This window comes from Sorghum bicolor, chromosome 5, assembly GCF_000003195.3.
Source record: "Sorghum bicolor cultivar BTx623 chromosome 5, Sorghum_bicolor_NCBIv3, whole genome shotgun sequence".
Lineage (NCBI taxonomy): Eukaryota > Viridiplantae > Streptophyta > Magnoliopsida > Poales > Poaceae > Sorghum > Sorghum bicolor.
Genome location: NC_012874.2, coordinates 8,866,498 through 8,881,825, shown reverse-complemented (window position 1 = coordinate 8,881,825; position 15,328 = coordinate 8,866,498). Strand labels below are relative to the sequence as shown.

The window sequence follows — 15,328 nt, the reverse complement described above, 5'->3', positions numbered from 1 at the left end:
ATACCCAAGTAATTGTAAATAGAACATTAACAGATAGATAACATCAACATTGTTCTTTGGATTTGGTTCTTTCAACGACGACAGAACCTCATGCACTTTTGCAGGTTTAATTTGCAGCCGCTCATACGTGGGGGAGCCGGCACCTGCGCAGTGTTCACATGCACAGTTCCACTCCTAAGAGCTTGTTCGGTTGCTGTATTTTTTCTGTCACTCAACAGTATTTTTCTCTTACAATAAATTAGCGAGCAGTATTTTCAGCCACGCTCTATCCCAAATTATAAGTTATTCCAACAATTTTGAAGAGTCAAAGAATTTCAAGTTTAACCAAATTTATATTATAGCATAATAACATTTATGATATCATCTAAGTATTATTAGATTCTTCATTAGTTATATTTTCATAGTAATATCTATTTGATGTTATAAATCTTTTTATTTTTTATAATATTGATCAAACTTAAGATGTTTTAACTCTCTAAGATTTTGAAATGACTTATAAATTGAGATGAAAAAGTATATTGCTGTAAAGAAATGGAAAAGGGCAGTGCATATCCGCTTTCCCCTGGCCTAACATTTTTCTGTAATGAAGAAAAAAATGCAGAGGCAGGTGAACTCTAGCTAAACAGTTTCGTCCCTCCTTTCCATTTTTCATTTATTAATATTCGTTTTAATTTCTTTCTCACTGTAGGGTTAATATAAAGATTTTATTTTGAGATATGTATGTAAGAAGCAGTGGCGGAGCCAAAGCAAATTTGAGAGAGTGCGCTTGTCTAGTAGGTACATAGGATTTTATCGTGTGGATGCGAATATGGTAAAAATTTAAGCATAATTATTGTTTTTTGGTGTGTCGACACCCTGTATAGTCTATATAGATCCGTCCATGGTAAAGAGATAGAACTAGCATCCATTCATTCATCCCCTTTATAAGCAATCGTGTCTAATCGTCATGTATACTTCATTCATAAGCGTCGTCGTATCAAATAAAATCACAAGAAAATAATAGTCCCCTGCAAAATTAAACGAATCTGTTTATAGGAAAAGGAGGTGCAATGATGTGTACTGTACTTGTACAAGTTAAGGAACATCGAGTGTATGTGGTGTCGATGAGATGGACGAGCGAGGCCACTGCGCGAAGCCACATGCACGCATGGCTACGACGACGAGTCTTTATCTTGCAAAGCACATAAGGTGACCGTCCATTATTGAAGCAACGAAAAGGACCATTTTGATTACTTGTCGATTGGCCCCCATGTTCTTTATTTATACCTTTGTGACAAAAAAAAATGGCAACCAGAAAAAAGGGGGGAAATCATGGATATAACATAATAAAAAATGCAGGTTGCCATACATATGCTACCTGCCTACCTAGGAATAGGGATAATTAAGATTGGTAGTCAATTACTTGCCCCAGAAAAATCTAGGTGCCTTATGGCAGTTTAGGTCAATTACGACTAATAGTTAGCTACTAAAAATAGTTAACTGGGATCTATTTAGATCCTCACATAATGTTTTACCTACCACCTCCAGCTAGCAATTAGGTATCAGCAGATTTCTCTTAGCTAATACATCTCTAATAGTTTGCTAAGTTGATCCCTAATGGAGCCGTATGATATGCTACCTGCCATTCTAGGATTGAATTGGTAGTCAATTAATTGATACAGATAAACTAGGTGTCCTAGGAGTAACTATTAGCTAGTTGTGTTAGCCGGAAGAAACCAGCTAATAGCTAATTGTTAGCTAGGTGGTAGGTAAAATATTAGCTAGTTTATTAGCCGAGGACCTCGAGTAACTTTTAGTAGCTAACTATTAGCTATATGAGGTGCAAAAGACACCTATGGTAGTAAATGTTAATTGCTGCTTAGCTCAATTTTTCGTATAATTAATCATGCTAAAGAAATTGACTCAGTGTTTATAACATTTAATTATGACCTTATTCATATATATGTTATTAATTATATCCTTCATTCTAATATAATTGTAGACCGCTTTAACTTTGGTCTAAGTGAAATTTCTCTAACTTTAGCTAGGCTTATAGAAAAATACGCCCATATCTATTACATCAGATTAGTTTATCATAAAATATACCTTGATAGCGCACCTATTTAAACTTGTAGATGTTAATATATTTTTTCTAAAAGTCTAGTCAAATTAAAATAGATCAATTGATTTACGATAGCAGTAGGGACACCTATAAATAATTTGGAATTCAGGCCGGTATAGTAAAAATACAATAGTTTTCATGACAAAGTAATCATTAGCCATTTTATGTTATAATTGAAATACTATATTTTTATACATAATAGGTCAAAATTTGTAACATTTTGGTACTATATTTTTATACATATATAAGAGGTCAAAAATCAGCAACATTTTAATACTGTATTTTTATACGTATAAGATGTCAAAATCTGTAAGATTTGACTGGGCATTTCACAAAAGGTACCTCCAGTCCATGGAGTCGTCTACACTGTACATGACAATTAATTTGAGCTGCGATTCCTATGCTCCATTTCTAGACAAAACCGGTTGTCAAATACGATGGGATTATACACGGACATGTAGTGTGACATACGTATGTATATACTACACCAGAGTTGGTGATTTGGATGGATTTGTACGTACGGAGAACACAACGTGACAACACGCAACTCTTAGGTAGGAGCAGTACGGTAATATTTTTCAAAGAAGCTACTATGAATTGAAGATGGACCATGTCGAAGGTGTAGTGTACTCGAGTTGAGTGTGTACTATAGGCTGTGCACGGTCGTCTTTTCTATAGAGGACGACGACATGTACAGCTAGCTAGCTGACATCGAAGGCACGCCTGTGAACGCCTAATTTGACCTGTAGCCGAAACCTTTTGTCACGTCTTTCATGATGTTCCAAAAAACTAGAACATGCATATACAGTATACTTCACAGCGTGGTCCCTAAGTTTGAGAAAAATAAAATGATAGTATATCATAGTTACTTTCCGGTAACAAGGACTATAGTATGATGATGATCAGGGCTTCTTTGATGTCCACAATGATTGCGTAATGATTGTTAGAAGGCTCACACTCTCTACTGCCCAGTCAGCATCTCCCTCCGATCCAAATTTGAATGGACTAGAGAAGGAGTATACTATAGCAAAAGAAGAGTACGGCATGATGTACTTTTGGCCGGACTAGCTTTTTTTTTATTTTTTTATTTAGGCTGGACTAGCTAATGCTAACCAAGTAACCAGAGTATATATAACATGAATGTTTTGTTGCTACTAGCTTAGATTGTTTGTAGTAGTAGACTAATAGCACTTGGTAATTGCAAATATATGTGTACCCTCCTAACGGAAATGCATGTCCAAAACCACTTTCGATGTCCCGCCAAAACCACTTTGTGTTTATAAAAAGCCAAACATATTTGGGAGTGTATGCTATAAAAACCAACTAAACTCTCATAAAAAACGTAGGATGATCATCCGATGGTTAGAGACAACGGTAGAATATTTTCCACTTAACTCCCACCCACTCATCCTACCCTGAACGCCGCCTGCCGCGCCAGCAGCTTCGCGAACGCCGGCGGTCCTTCCTTGGCGAGGTGCCGCATGAGGTCGTCCAGGTCAGGGCCGAGGTCCTCGTCGTCGACGAACTCGAACCGGACGCGTCCCCGGCCGAGGGCGACGCCGTCGCCGCCGGCCGACACGCCCCTGGACGTGGCCAGCTTCGCGCCGACGGTGGAGACCGAGGAGAAGGTCACCAGGAGACCTTTCGCCGCGATGCGCTTCGCCAGGCGGAGCATCGGGTTCACGTGGCCTTGGTCAGGGAAGCAGATTAGGAGCAGGTGCGGCGGGGCGCCGCTCGTTGTCGCTGCTGCTGCTGCCACGGTGGGCACGACCATTGCTTCCTCGCCCATGGATCAGACTCGGACCTCTGCTGCCACGTCTTCATCGGGACTCCCCCTTGAGCTGGCCGGCAAAGTGCAGTGGTGCACCCGTAAATCACCTTCCGGGCGACTGGACGCAGCGTGGAGAATACAAAGCCACCAGTGCACCTTCAGGGTAGGATGAGTGGGGGGGTTTAAGTGGAAAATATCCCACCATTGTCTCTAACCATCGGATGATCATCCTACGCTCCTGATGAGAGTTTGCATAGTTTGCATATGAAGGTGGTTTTCATAGCATACGCTCCCAACATATTTAGACCTTGTTTAGTTCACCCCAAAACTAAAAACTTTTCAAGATTTCTCATCACATCGAATCTTGCGGTACATACATGAAGTATTAAATATAGATGGAAACAAAAACTAATTGCATAGTTTACCTGTAAATCACAAGATGAATCTTTTGAGCCTAGTTAATCCATGATTGGACAATAATTATATATCAAATAAAAATGAAAATGCTACAGTACCCAAAACCCAAAAAAATTTAGAACTGAACAAGGCCTTATTTTATGAATATCACAAGTAGTATCCCCGGCCTTAGTTCATACTCCCTCCGTTTTAAAATAAATGACGTTTTATGTTTCCGTATCACAAGTTTAACTGTATTTATAAAAATATGTGCAACATTTGTATCTCCAAATAAAAATAGATTCAAAGATCTTTTCAATAATACTAATTATGTACCATAAATATAATATCTTTTAATATATATTTAGTCAAAATTATTTCTCGAGAAGCGAGAACGATAGTTATTTGGGACGAATGAAGTAGTAGTAGTTCATGCACCATAAAAGTACTTAAAGTCAGTTTGGAACATAGAAATTTTACAAGAATCATTTCGGAATTTAAGGGTCCCTTAGCAATGTAGGATTTTTTCACAAAGATCATGCATGAAATTAATAGAAAATAATCTAATTTTGCATGAAAACCATAGAATTCCGACAAATTTTCTTGCATTTCCAAAGAGAGCCTTGCAAAGTCAGTTCAATTTTATAGAAAAAAATACAATATTCAAGGGGGGAAAACCCACATTCCAGACTAGAGGTCTACTGATTTACTAGACTTGGGGAACACATTAATAGTAGTCCAGTACTCCAGTTTGAAACTGTATCCTGAAATATGGCTCACTTAGGGTATTAGAAACTACATATAGTTTTTATATCTATTAATTTTTATATACACTATATATATATATATATATATATATATATATATATATATATATATATATATATATATATATATATATTATGGTCCCAGTGAGTCCGACGATCCTCTTCCGTAGTAGTAGTAGTTTTGGTATTAGGAAACTATATACTGTGCTTCAGTTAATCAATTGGCAGGGATTTTGAATCCAAGCAGCCTTGTTTAGTTCCCGAAGGAAAAAAATTTTGCGATATTGTAGCACTTTTGTTTATTTGTGGTAATTATTGTCTAACTATAAACTAACTAAGCTCAAAAGATTCGTCTCATCAATTTCGATCAAACTGTGCAATAATTTTTATTTTCGTCTATATTTAATACTCTATGCATGCATCTAAAGATTCGATACGACGGATAATCTTGAAAAATTTTGAGTTTTTGAGTAAAAGTAAACAAGACCCAACTCACATTCCATTACCAGATATATTGACGCGTCGCCGTCACCGAGCAGTAAACTCGGCGAGCCTGAAAAGCACTCATATTCGATTACCAAATCTATTACTGTTACCCAGCAGTAAAAAAAAATCTGAAATGTCTCGGGCCTTGTTTACTTCCTCAAAAACTTTACAAAATATTACTATAGTACTTTCGTTTGTATTTGATATTTATTGTCTAATTATAGACAAATTAATTAAACTTAAAAGATTCGTTTCGCAAATTACATACGAACTGTATAATTAGTTTTTTTTAATTTATATTTAATGTTTCATACATGTGACATAAAATTCGATGTGACAAAAAATCTTTAGGCCCTGTTTAGTTTCCCACCCAAAAAATTTTCATCCATCCCATCGAATCTTTGGACACATGCATGGAACATTAAATGTAGATAAAAAAATAAACTAATTACACAGTTTGGTTGAAAATCGCGAGACGAATCTTTTAAGTCTAGTTAGTCCATGATTAGCCTTAAGTGCTACAGTAACCCACATGTGCTAATGACAGATTAATTATGCTTAATAGATTTGTCTTGCAGTTTCCAGACAAGCTATGTAATTTGTTTTTTATTAGATTATAAAAACCCCTTCCGACATCCTTCCGACACATCCGATGTGATATCCAAAAAATTTTCATCAACAATCTAAATCTAAAGAGCCCTTAACATTTTGTAAAATAAACAGGGCCTCAGTGACAAGGGGACAAAATAAGCTGTTGCCGAACGAGCAGGGCAGAGCACTAGTGACAGTAGCAGCTTTTGTTTGTTGCCTTGCTGGCTGGTGTGGCTGGACATTGCAGGTGTACTTGCTGTCTTCACGCTGAACCACACCTACCCTAGTTTTGGGACCTTTCCGTAGCTCTTGCAGCCTTGCCGGAGCACGGGAGCAGGACAACACCGTGACAAGCAGTCGACGGCACAACAAAACATAGTACAGTACTGTTTTCTAAACCTTTTTCTTAACCTTTCGCAAAGAACACAAGTTATTATTACCTGTATTTGCTCATGGATAAGAAATTTGTACAAAGTTGATAACTATTTTGAATGGATTAAATGCAAGACAAGAGCACTACATTTCCTTTCGTAATTCCATTGAAATGTGGTGAATTGCATTGTGCAGTGCGTGTGATTGTTAAAAGTCATCAAACGTTGCTGTCTAACAAGGTGAACCTAGGAGAAGGTGAACAAGTCCATTTCAGAAGGCCTAAGAACAAGCACAAATGAGAATGAGATCCTAAAATCCTAACCCATGGCTGGTGGAACCTCCAATAGTGGAATCAATAATGGCCCGCCAGAGCTTTTAAGCTCCGAAAACGAAGTTCCGAGGTAACTTTCACATGCACGTCCCAATTGATCGGCCAAGGACCTCCAACCTTTTATTAAATGGATGGAAATGGGAGTAGGTCATGTATTCCCATCCAAACATATACTACTCCATCTGTTTTTAAATTGTAAGTCTTCTGGTACACAGCTTTTGTTGGGCAATAGGCAAACAACTTATTTGAATTTGGAATGGATATGACGGAGTAATAACTTCGTTCAAAGAAACGGTTGTGCTACCAGATTGCTTTACGTTGGCACAAAATTTTGGACTTTTGGATGGAACTTCCTCTGGCCATATTATTTTTGACAAAAGCAAGCGAGTAAATCCCGAGTTTTGAAAACCAATTGGGGAGCACATAGGGCGGATCAACAAGGGACTGCAGTTTTTTTTTCCATCAACAACGTATATGTAGTACCATAAATACAAATAAACACAAAGAGTGTGTGTATATATATATATATATATATAGAAACATGCTTGGAGAAACCACGCCAAGCCAAGCAAAATCAAAGAGCCTTGGAGGAGCCGAAGGAGGGAAGAAGGGCTTGCTTGGTTGACATCCAAAATTTGTCATGTTAAAGATTTAGCAAGTTATAAAAGTTAGGCAAAAACATTGACATAAATTTAGTAAATCACGCTACTGCAGGAAATCTTAACTGTGGAGGGCTTTTTGCATTTATCGTGGTGGTTTTTGTATTTACCGTGGTGGTTTTTGCAGCCGCCTCGGTCATAAGGTCACAGTTAATCATTGCTTAACTGAAACGGTTCTTCCAACCGCCTTGGTTAATCATTTAACCGTGACGGGCGACATAAGGCAACCACCATGGTAAATACATATTAACCGTGGCGGTTGTCTTATGTCGCCCGCCACGGTTAATCGCACAGAAAAAACAAAAAAGGAAACCTGTGGATAAGCCCACTGAGCCCATCCATGGGCCACCGCCGCCATTGTTAGTTGGGCCTCGTGCCATCGCCCCTGCACGCGACCCGCTGCCGCCGCATGAGACCTCATTGGATCCGGCTTTGCCTTGTGCAGATCTGGTGTCCTTCTCACTGAATCCACCGGTGCTGGAGGTGCTCCGCCTCCCTGTGCTCGCCGCTGTTCCTCGACGCGCCATCACTAGATCTGACTCCCGGCACGCAACGCCGCCTAACCCGCGCCGCTAGGGAGGGAGAAGAGGAAGCCGCTGTCAAATCCATTGTCGTGAGAGGGAGGGGAGGAGGAGGCACCTGAGCCCATCCACGCTAAATCCATGCCGTGGAGGAAGGGGAGGAGGAGGCCGAGCCGCCCCGCGCCGCCGCCGAGAGGGGCCAGGCTGGCTTGCGCCATGGCTAGAAGGAGAGGAGAGGAGGGGTGCACCGCGCCGTGCTGCTCCGATAAGGATCTATATCTCGCTCAAAGTATTTTTTTTCATAATGGTATGACACATAAACACATAATACTATTCTTTTCCTGGTGCAACACATGGACATGATTCTATTACAAAACGAATTGCTTTAAATATCGCATATCCTATTTGGACAGTGACTTTGAGCATGGCTGGATGACTTTTATAGAAAATTAGTTTATTTATTTAAATAATGTCTGTGATTCAGGAAAAAAAGACTCTTGTGTTTACTTGTGTCTTTGCCCAATCCCATCAGTAAGTAGTTCTAGTTGTAGGCGAGCTTCAAGCCGTATATGGGGTTAGGCTAAATTCTCAAGTCTAGTTCAAATTAATCTAAAAAATCTAGTTCAAACTAAGTACCGTATATGTTTTGTTAAAGTATACACAATAAAAGCATGTGATTTTCACAATAAAATCACACCCACAATTGTGTTCTCTTTGTAGAAATGAAATATTAATTTTATTTCCTTTCTTTTATGTACCTATAAGTAAATGTAGCTACTACTCCCATTCTAAGTTGCAAGTTGTCTGTCTTTTCTAAATACATAGATTTTTACTATAAATTTAGATATAAACATATATTTAGGTGTGTAGTAAAAATAATGTACCTTAAAAAGCCAGAACAACTTACAATTTGGAATGAAGGAGGTATTTGTTTTATTTTAAAACATTAAGTCGTTAACCATGACAGAGGACATGCACTACAAGGAAGAAAGAGCATGCAAAGTGATGAAGGGAAGAATGAATGAGGTCGAGGAATATGACCATTCCTTTATCTACTAGAGCATCTCTAGTGATTCTTCAATGTCTCCTTCTATCCATATACAACTGTTATATTAGAGCTAGCTATACTTTTTCTTTGTTCCAACCATCCTCCAATATCTCTCTTTTTTCTATTTGTAGCCACCAGCATTTTTCTTATATACTCTCATACTGTTACTTTTCAGCCATCTTCCCCCTACATACTTTAGGGGCCACCTTTGAAAATAGATATAAGAGGAGATATATTGGGATACTAGTGTAGGTACTCTATTTTTATAAAATAACATTAGACTACCTGAATGCCTAGATATTGGATGATAGATTATTTATTAGAAGATTGCCTTAGATTCTGTAAATGACTTTGTAGTGGTGAGCCAAACCATATACCTTTACTAGTAGACGTGCCCACATGTTGTTAGAACAAAATGGAAAACCTTGTTTCACGATTAGATGAATGATTTATGGTTTGGAGATTTATGTAACGGTTATAATAGGATCATGTATTGTCGCCGGACACACAAACACATGTGTTTCTAACTTATTATATGAGCACAAGACATGAGTTCAGGTCAAAAAGTAAAAAAAAAAGATAGAAGGAATAAACACTTTTTTCTCTTCACTATTTAAATATACACATATATATAGATATAAATATAAATATTTTTTAAGCTCTCCAAATTGATAGATTTTCTAGAGATTTTTTTTTTCTGGTAAACCCACATCTAAATATGAGATTCTCCAAGGGCTACGCGTCATATAAAAGTCTGGGCCCCTTAAAATTCCCACTTCTTCGTCTTCCCTCTTTTTCCTCCCGCTTCCGACCGCTCCTCTTCTCCTCCGCTCACACTCCACATGCCGACGGTGGCGGCGGCGGCGGCGGCGGAGTCGTAGGCGCCTGAGTCAGCGGTCTCGTAGTGACGCCGGAACCGGGAGCGCGCGGGGGAAGAAGATGGCGGCGCCGGCTTCCGCGGCGGCCGGGCGCGGCGGGGGCATGTCGTCGGACAACGCCAAGGGCCTGGTCCTCGCGGTGTCGTCGAGCGCCTTCATCGGGGCCAGCTTCATCGTCAAGAAGATGGGGCTCAGGAGGGCCGCCGACTCCGGCGTCCGCGCGGGTGAGTGAGGGCTCTGTTCGCCGCGTCCGTCGGTGGATGCCCGCTCTGGTGTCTGGATCTCCTCCTCCCAGGCTGGTTGGTGCGCGCGCTGGGTTGGTTGGTTCGCACGACGGCGAGGCGGGTCGAGTTGTTGGGCTGTGTGCCAGCCATGTGGTTGCTTAGCTGGATACTGGGGAATCGGGTTGAAGCTTTGAAATTGATTTCTTGTTTTTTTTGGGGGGTTCCCCTTGCAACGCGGTTTCGGGTGGCTGTTGTTGGTTTGGTTGGTGAGAGGGATCTGCCGCGGTAGAAAAAAAATGTGGTTGTCTGTTCTTCTCGATGGTATACTGGAAGTCCAGTCGAGTCCAAGAAATTACTTTCGTGGTGGAAATTTGGGGATCCTGAGTAGTTTTCTCTTTCCTGAAGCTTTTCTTTTCTTGATTTGGTTTGTCAGAGGAGCAAGTTGACTCCGGAGAAAAGGTTAATTTCTTTGGGCGTGGTAGATTTGGTCATGGCCGAAATTGACCACAATGACAGCAAAGTTCGATTGTGTCAGCCAGCCCAATGAATTTAGTCAAAGATCCTTCCTGATTCTTCTTATTGTCATTTGGTGGATGGATTGATTCTCTTTGCTTGGTAGGGAAAAAGGTTGCAATCATTGACAGCCAGACATATCTTACCGGAGACTTCGGGTCTATGCTGATGCAAAAAAGTTTTGCCTTCCATAAGTAGTCCAATCGAGTCAAGGGCGTTTGCTTGTGCTCTTCAGTTGCAACTTGCAAAGGAGGCACAACTAGTGAAAACGAAAACATCTGTTTTACATTTGCAATGACTTTTATTAGAAACAAGCTGAGTGAATCTTTGTTTTTGTTAACGGTACGCCCATTGCATGACTGATGACGAGTCTGGCAATATACTGATATTATTCAAATGTATTTCAGAAATTATGCCCTTTTGCTTTCCTTTAGTTTAGTGCAAGCATAATTAGATGTTTTTATGTACTTATAAACCAGGATATGGAGGGTTTTCTTACTTAGTGGAGCCTCTTTGGTGGATAGGCATGATTTCGAGTAAGTCTTCTATCCTTTGTCACCTATATGTATGAAATCCTTTTCTGCATTGGGGTTATTGGTGTTCTCCTTCTAATCTAAAGCACATCATGTTACATTTGAGTATTTTCCCCATTATTATTCTTGCTTGGCCTAACAATACTAGTGAGAGTTTAGTTGGTTCTCACCCTGCTTTGCTAACACTGCCTATGCTTATATTCCTTATAGAAAAAATGCAAAAAAAAAAGTGCTGAGAATTTGAGATACGCATGGCCAATTTGTATTAGGGATAGTAAGAGTTCATTCAAGAAAGCAGCTTTTGATAGTTTCATAGGTGCATGTAGATATAGGAAAGTAGTTGTTACTGGACCAGTACTGGCCCATGAAAAATGTCAGTACAATTGAGATCTTGTCATCTGAATGCAACAATTCATTGCTGACAATGTCTGGTTTGATTTTCCAGGGCATTCTCTGCAAAATCTTTGTTGAACTTAATAGAAAGTGGACAGAATGAGATTATGTAGTGTACTAAGTTTGCTAATTGTTTTCTGTACGAAAAAAACTGCTGCTACAATCTTTTTTAAGAGAACCTGTCACTGAAGCATACTGAATTAAAGAAACTTGAATTGAAATATGTTCACTTATACATGTCTTTTGTGCACAGTGATTGTAGGTGAAATTGCTAATTTTGCTGCTTATGCATTTGCTCCTGCTATTCTTGTCACTCCTCTTGGTGCACTCAGTATAATCATCAGGTACATGTTTATGTCAAACTTAATAGCATACATGTTTATGTCAAACTTAATAGCATTATTCTTTACCTAGCTAGTTACTAAATTGAAATGATAATTATTTGTAAATTTCTGCAGCGCTGCACTTGCACATGCCATTCTACAGGAGAAACTGCACACGTTTGGTATACTTGGTTGTGTTCTCTGTGTTGTTGGATCCATCACAATTGTGCTCCATGCTCCACAAGAGCGTGACATTGATTCTGTAAAGGAAGTTTGGGATCTTGCAACTGAACCAGGTATTTACTATTCTTTTTCTTGAAACTGGTATCTAGTATACTGAATAGTATCAAGATTGATTAACATCATTATGACTTTGTTACAATTTCCATGAGCTAAATTTATTAATTATCGCTTCCTTTTATTTGCAGCTTTCCTTTGCTATGCGGCTATAGTAGTTGCAGCAGCCTTAGTGCTTATATATTTTGTTGTCCCCCATCATGGACAAACAAACATAATGGTGTACATTGGAGTGTGTTCTCTTCTGGGATCACTCACGGTACGTTTTTCCCCAAGTATATATGGATCAAGCATGATCTTTTTTATGTTTGTCAACTTTTTTATGTTTGTCAACTGGAATTTCACAAAATACCATTTTTCTATCTGATAGCAATAAGTTTTGCAGGTTATGAGTGTAAGAGCTCTTGGAATTGCCTTGAAGCTAACATTCTCAGGAACAAACCAATTATTCTATCCTCAGACTTGGGCCTTTGCACTAATTGTAGCTACCTGCGTGAGCACCCAGATTAACTATCTAAATAAGGTAATTGTTCTGTTTTGTGACTTATTTTTATTATAGACTACATTAATGAATCATACTTAGATATAGAAAGTATCCAGTTTTTCTGAAACATGCAAGTTTGACCACCATGATAAGCATATGAGGCTCACCAAATCCACTGAAGAGATTATTACCTTAGTTATTTCTGTCCTTTCTAGAATCATTAAAGAGTTGCATATCTGGGTGGCTTAGCAGCATTTTTAGTCATCAGAATGTCTTTCTAGTATGCATCTAACTGAATGGAATTTAGCCTTGTAAGCTTCCATGTTACTTTATTCCAGACCTCATTCTGTGAGTGCAAAAGTGATTCCTTAATATATGATCAAGTTTTGATACAAAAAATGAATCTGGACTTTTGGATTAGCAAGGGTTCTTTAAGCAGCTTGTCTGATTCATTACATGTTGCATTATCTGCCTTGTGAAGGATACATATTTGGTTTTAATAAGGGAAGGCGATGTTATTACTTATGCTGTTATGCAAACAAAAGGAAGTGTACGCAGCTTATTTTATAATCTGTGCTATGCTTTTGAACTTTAGGTTGCAGTTCTTACTGTATCAAGCTGGTCTTCGGATATTTTAAAATATGGTCAAGAATTACATGCAAGCTAAGTTAATGTGCTTTCCTCTTTAAATTGCAGGCATTGGATACATTTAATACAGCTGTAGTCTCACCGATATATTACGTGATGTTTACATCACTAACAATTATAGCCAGTGTGATAATGTTCAAGGTAACCCATTTTATTACTTTCATGAGAAACTATTCTCATTTATTGTTAAGTGAATGTTTTTGTTGAAAAAAGTTAAGAAATTCACTTGCTTGCTGTTTGATTCTATTCTTGCCTTCATCTAACTATATATTGTTCCTACAAGTGGGGGAGGTTTGCTAGAAACTAGATCTCACAATGATAGGCATTTCGCTTTCAGTATATTAACTAACAGGAGTACACACATTAGTGGCTTGCCAAATACAGGCTCCAGGATCCTCTGTAACTACTAACTAACAGAAGTTCACACATTAGTGTCTTCTATTCTTTATATATATACTTATTAGAGTTGTGCTAGTTTTATCTATATATTGACATAATTCTCTTTTTTTTCTCTCTCTCTCTCTCTATATGTATATATGCATGGTGATCATGCCTTTTATGCGAATTACATACTGCATCAAATCTATGTCTTCTCAGTTTATCAGCGCTTTGTTTCTTGATGTGCAGGATTGGGACCATCAAAATCCAACACAAATTGTTACAGAGATGTGTGGCTTCATGACTATCCTATCTGGGACGTTTCTTCTTCACAAGACAAAAGATATGACTGATAGTATGTCATGATTCATGAGTTTTTACACACCCCTTGAGAATGCTTGGTTTTGTCTTTTGAAATTTTCTTTTCAAACAGGTCCTGGACAATGTTTGTCCACACGACGGCCAAAGCATGCTAGTCAGAGTGCGTTTGCAATTGAAGTCATGCCACTAAAATGTCAAGATTCTGTAGATGATGAGACCTTGACGTTGTCACTTCCCAAGGTTGAAAATGGTTACCTAAAGGAAGAGCAGTTTCTTAGATACAAGGACTCAAGTATTGTCTGATAGACAATTCTTCGCCAACATTTGGCAGGAAGCTGTTGAGAATCATTTGCTCTCAGACATGATTGATTTGATGTAAAACTGGAGCTGGTAGTTTTACATCAACCTGGCCTGGGATAGATTGATACTACGGATTATAAGTTGTCAACTGTGGTTCGCCTGTATCTTGATGATGATTTTAGCGAAGGAGCAAGCCAGAAGGATGCCACATTCAGGCCAATTAAGTTCTAGTCATCAAGGAACATTGGTTCCAGAAAAGCATTCGAAGTGTACTTAGATACAGTGGTGTCACCAACTATACTATTTTTTCCCCTCATTTTAGGACGTCATGTGTTAGCTGCAGTGTGATCTTATCTGATTTCTACTAGGACGACGCCATATAGAAATGTCAGGCTTCAGTTTTACCTGTAATTACCTCAAATTGCTGCCCAGTTGTCATTGTGTATACTTAGTCTGTGTAAGTATATCAATTCAGACTTTCTGATAAGGGACCCCTTTGGATAAACTGTTGATCATTATAATTCATGTCTCACACTGTTAATATTTTTCTGAGTATGTGCCTCATTGATAAGCATTGTTTTTCATTCTTAATAGTGTTTACTGTTTAAAAATGTACTTTTGGGACCATAAGTGTGATTAAAGCTGGAAGGTTTGCTTGGATAGTTATTACAAGTATACAGCCAATGCTTTAAATTTGTATTAGTTGCCATACTTTGTAAGTTTCCAGGATACCTGGATGCAGAAAGAAACAGAAGTGATTTTTTAAGGGAAGACCAAAAGAGTTTCTCCTCAAACATATTATTCTTGTATGAACTGTTTTTGCCTTTTTTTTTTGTTGCTCCCTGTTGCTACTATTTGATGCAGCCTTTTTATTTGTTGGTTCTACTGTTCTTGCTTAGAAAATCTGCTGAACTTGCTTTGAAAAAGTTAAGTGCAACAGTTTCTTGTGAAAATTAACCTCAACTTGGATTGAGGATAATATATTGTGGTGTA

The 15,328-nt window shown here is 38.6% G+C and overlaps 2 protein-coding genes across 4 annotated transcripts; one reads left to right on the top strand and one right to left on the bottom strand.

Moving 5' to 3' along the window:
- On the bottom strand, nt 3,507–3,890 carry LOC8056282 (putative UDP-glucose glucosyltransferase). Its single transcript, XM_021461943.1, has one exon. The coding sequence runs from the start codon at nt 3,888–3,890 to the stop codon at nt 3,507–3,509; it is 384 nt and encodes a 127-aa protein (XP_021317618.1).
- Nucleotides 9,815–14,883, top strand: LOC8076746 (probable magnesium transporter NIPA4). 3 transcript variants are annotated; one of them, XM_002450442.2, is made up of 9 exons: nt 9,815–10,145; nt 11,138–11,194; nt 11,838–11,928; nt 12,043–12,203; nt 12,336–12,463; nt 12,590–12,727; nt 13,385–13,477; nt 13,964–14,069; nt 14,148–14,883. In XM_002450442.2, exons 1-9 carry the CDS (start codon nt 9,983–9,985, stop codon nt 14,336–14,338), a joined length of 1,128 nt encoding a protein of 375 aa, XP_002450487.1. In that variant the 5' UTR covers nt 9,815–9,982; the 3' UTR covers nt 14,339–14,883. The 3 variants fall into 3 exon arrangements, with proteins under 3 accessions (XP_002450487.1, XP_021317357.1, XP_021317358.1); XM_021461682.1 differs by lacking the exon at nt 9,815–10,145 and adding an exon at nt 10,427–10,466 and having other exon boundaries at nt 14,148–14,860; XM_021461683.1 differs by lacking the exon at nt 9,815–10,145 and adding an exon at nt 10,488–11,000 and having other exon boundaries at nt 14,148–14,860.

Bases quoted from the DNA above. Each gene is read 5' to 3' on its own strand.
- LOC8056282 (XM_021461943.1), bottom strand. From the start codon at position 3,890: ATGGGCGAGGAAGCAATGGTCGTGCCCACCGTGGCAGCAGCAGCAGCG.
- LOC8076746 (XM_002450442.2), top strand. From the start codon at position 9,983: ATGGCGGCGCCGGCTTCCGCGGCGGCCGGGCGCGGCGGGGGCATGTCG. The intron at 12,464-12,589 runs GTACGTTTTTCC...TAAGTTTTGCAG, and splicing joins CTCTTCTGGGATCACTCACG to GTTATGAGTGTAAGAGCTCT. The intron at 13,478-13,963 runs GTAACCCATTTT...CTTGATGTGCAG, and splicing joins CCAGTGTGATAATGTTCAAG to GATTGGGACCATCAAAATCC.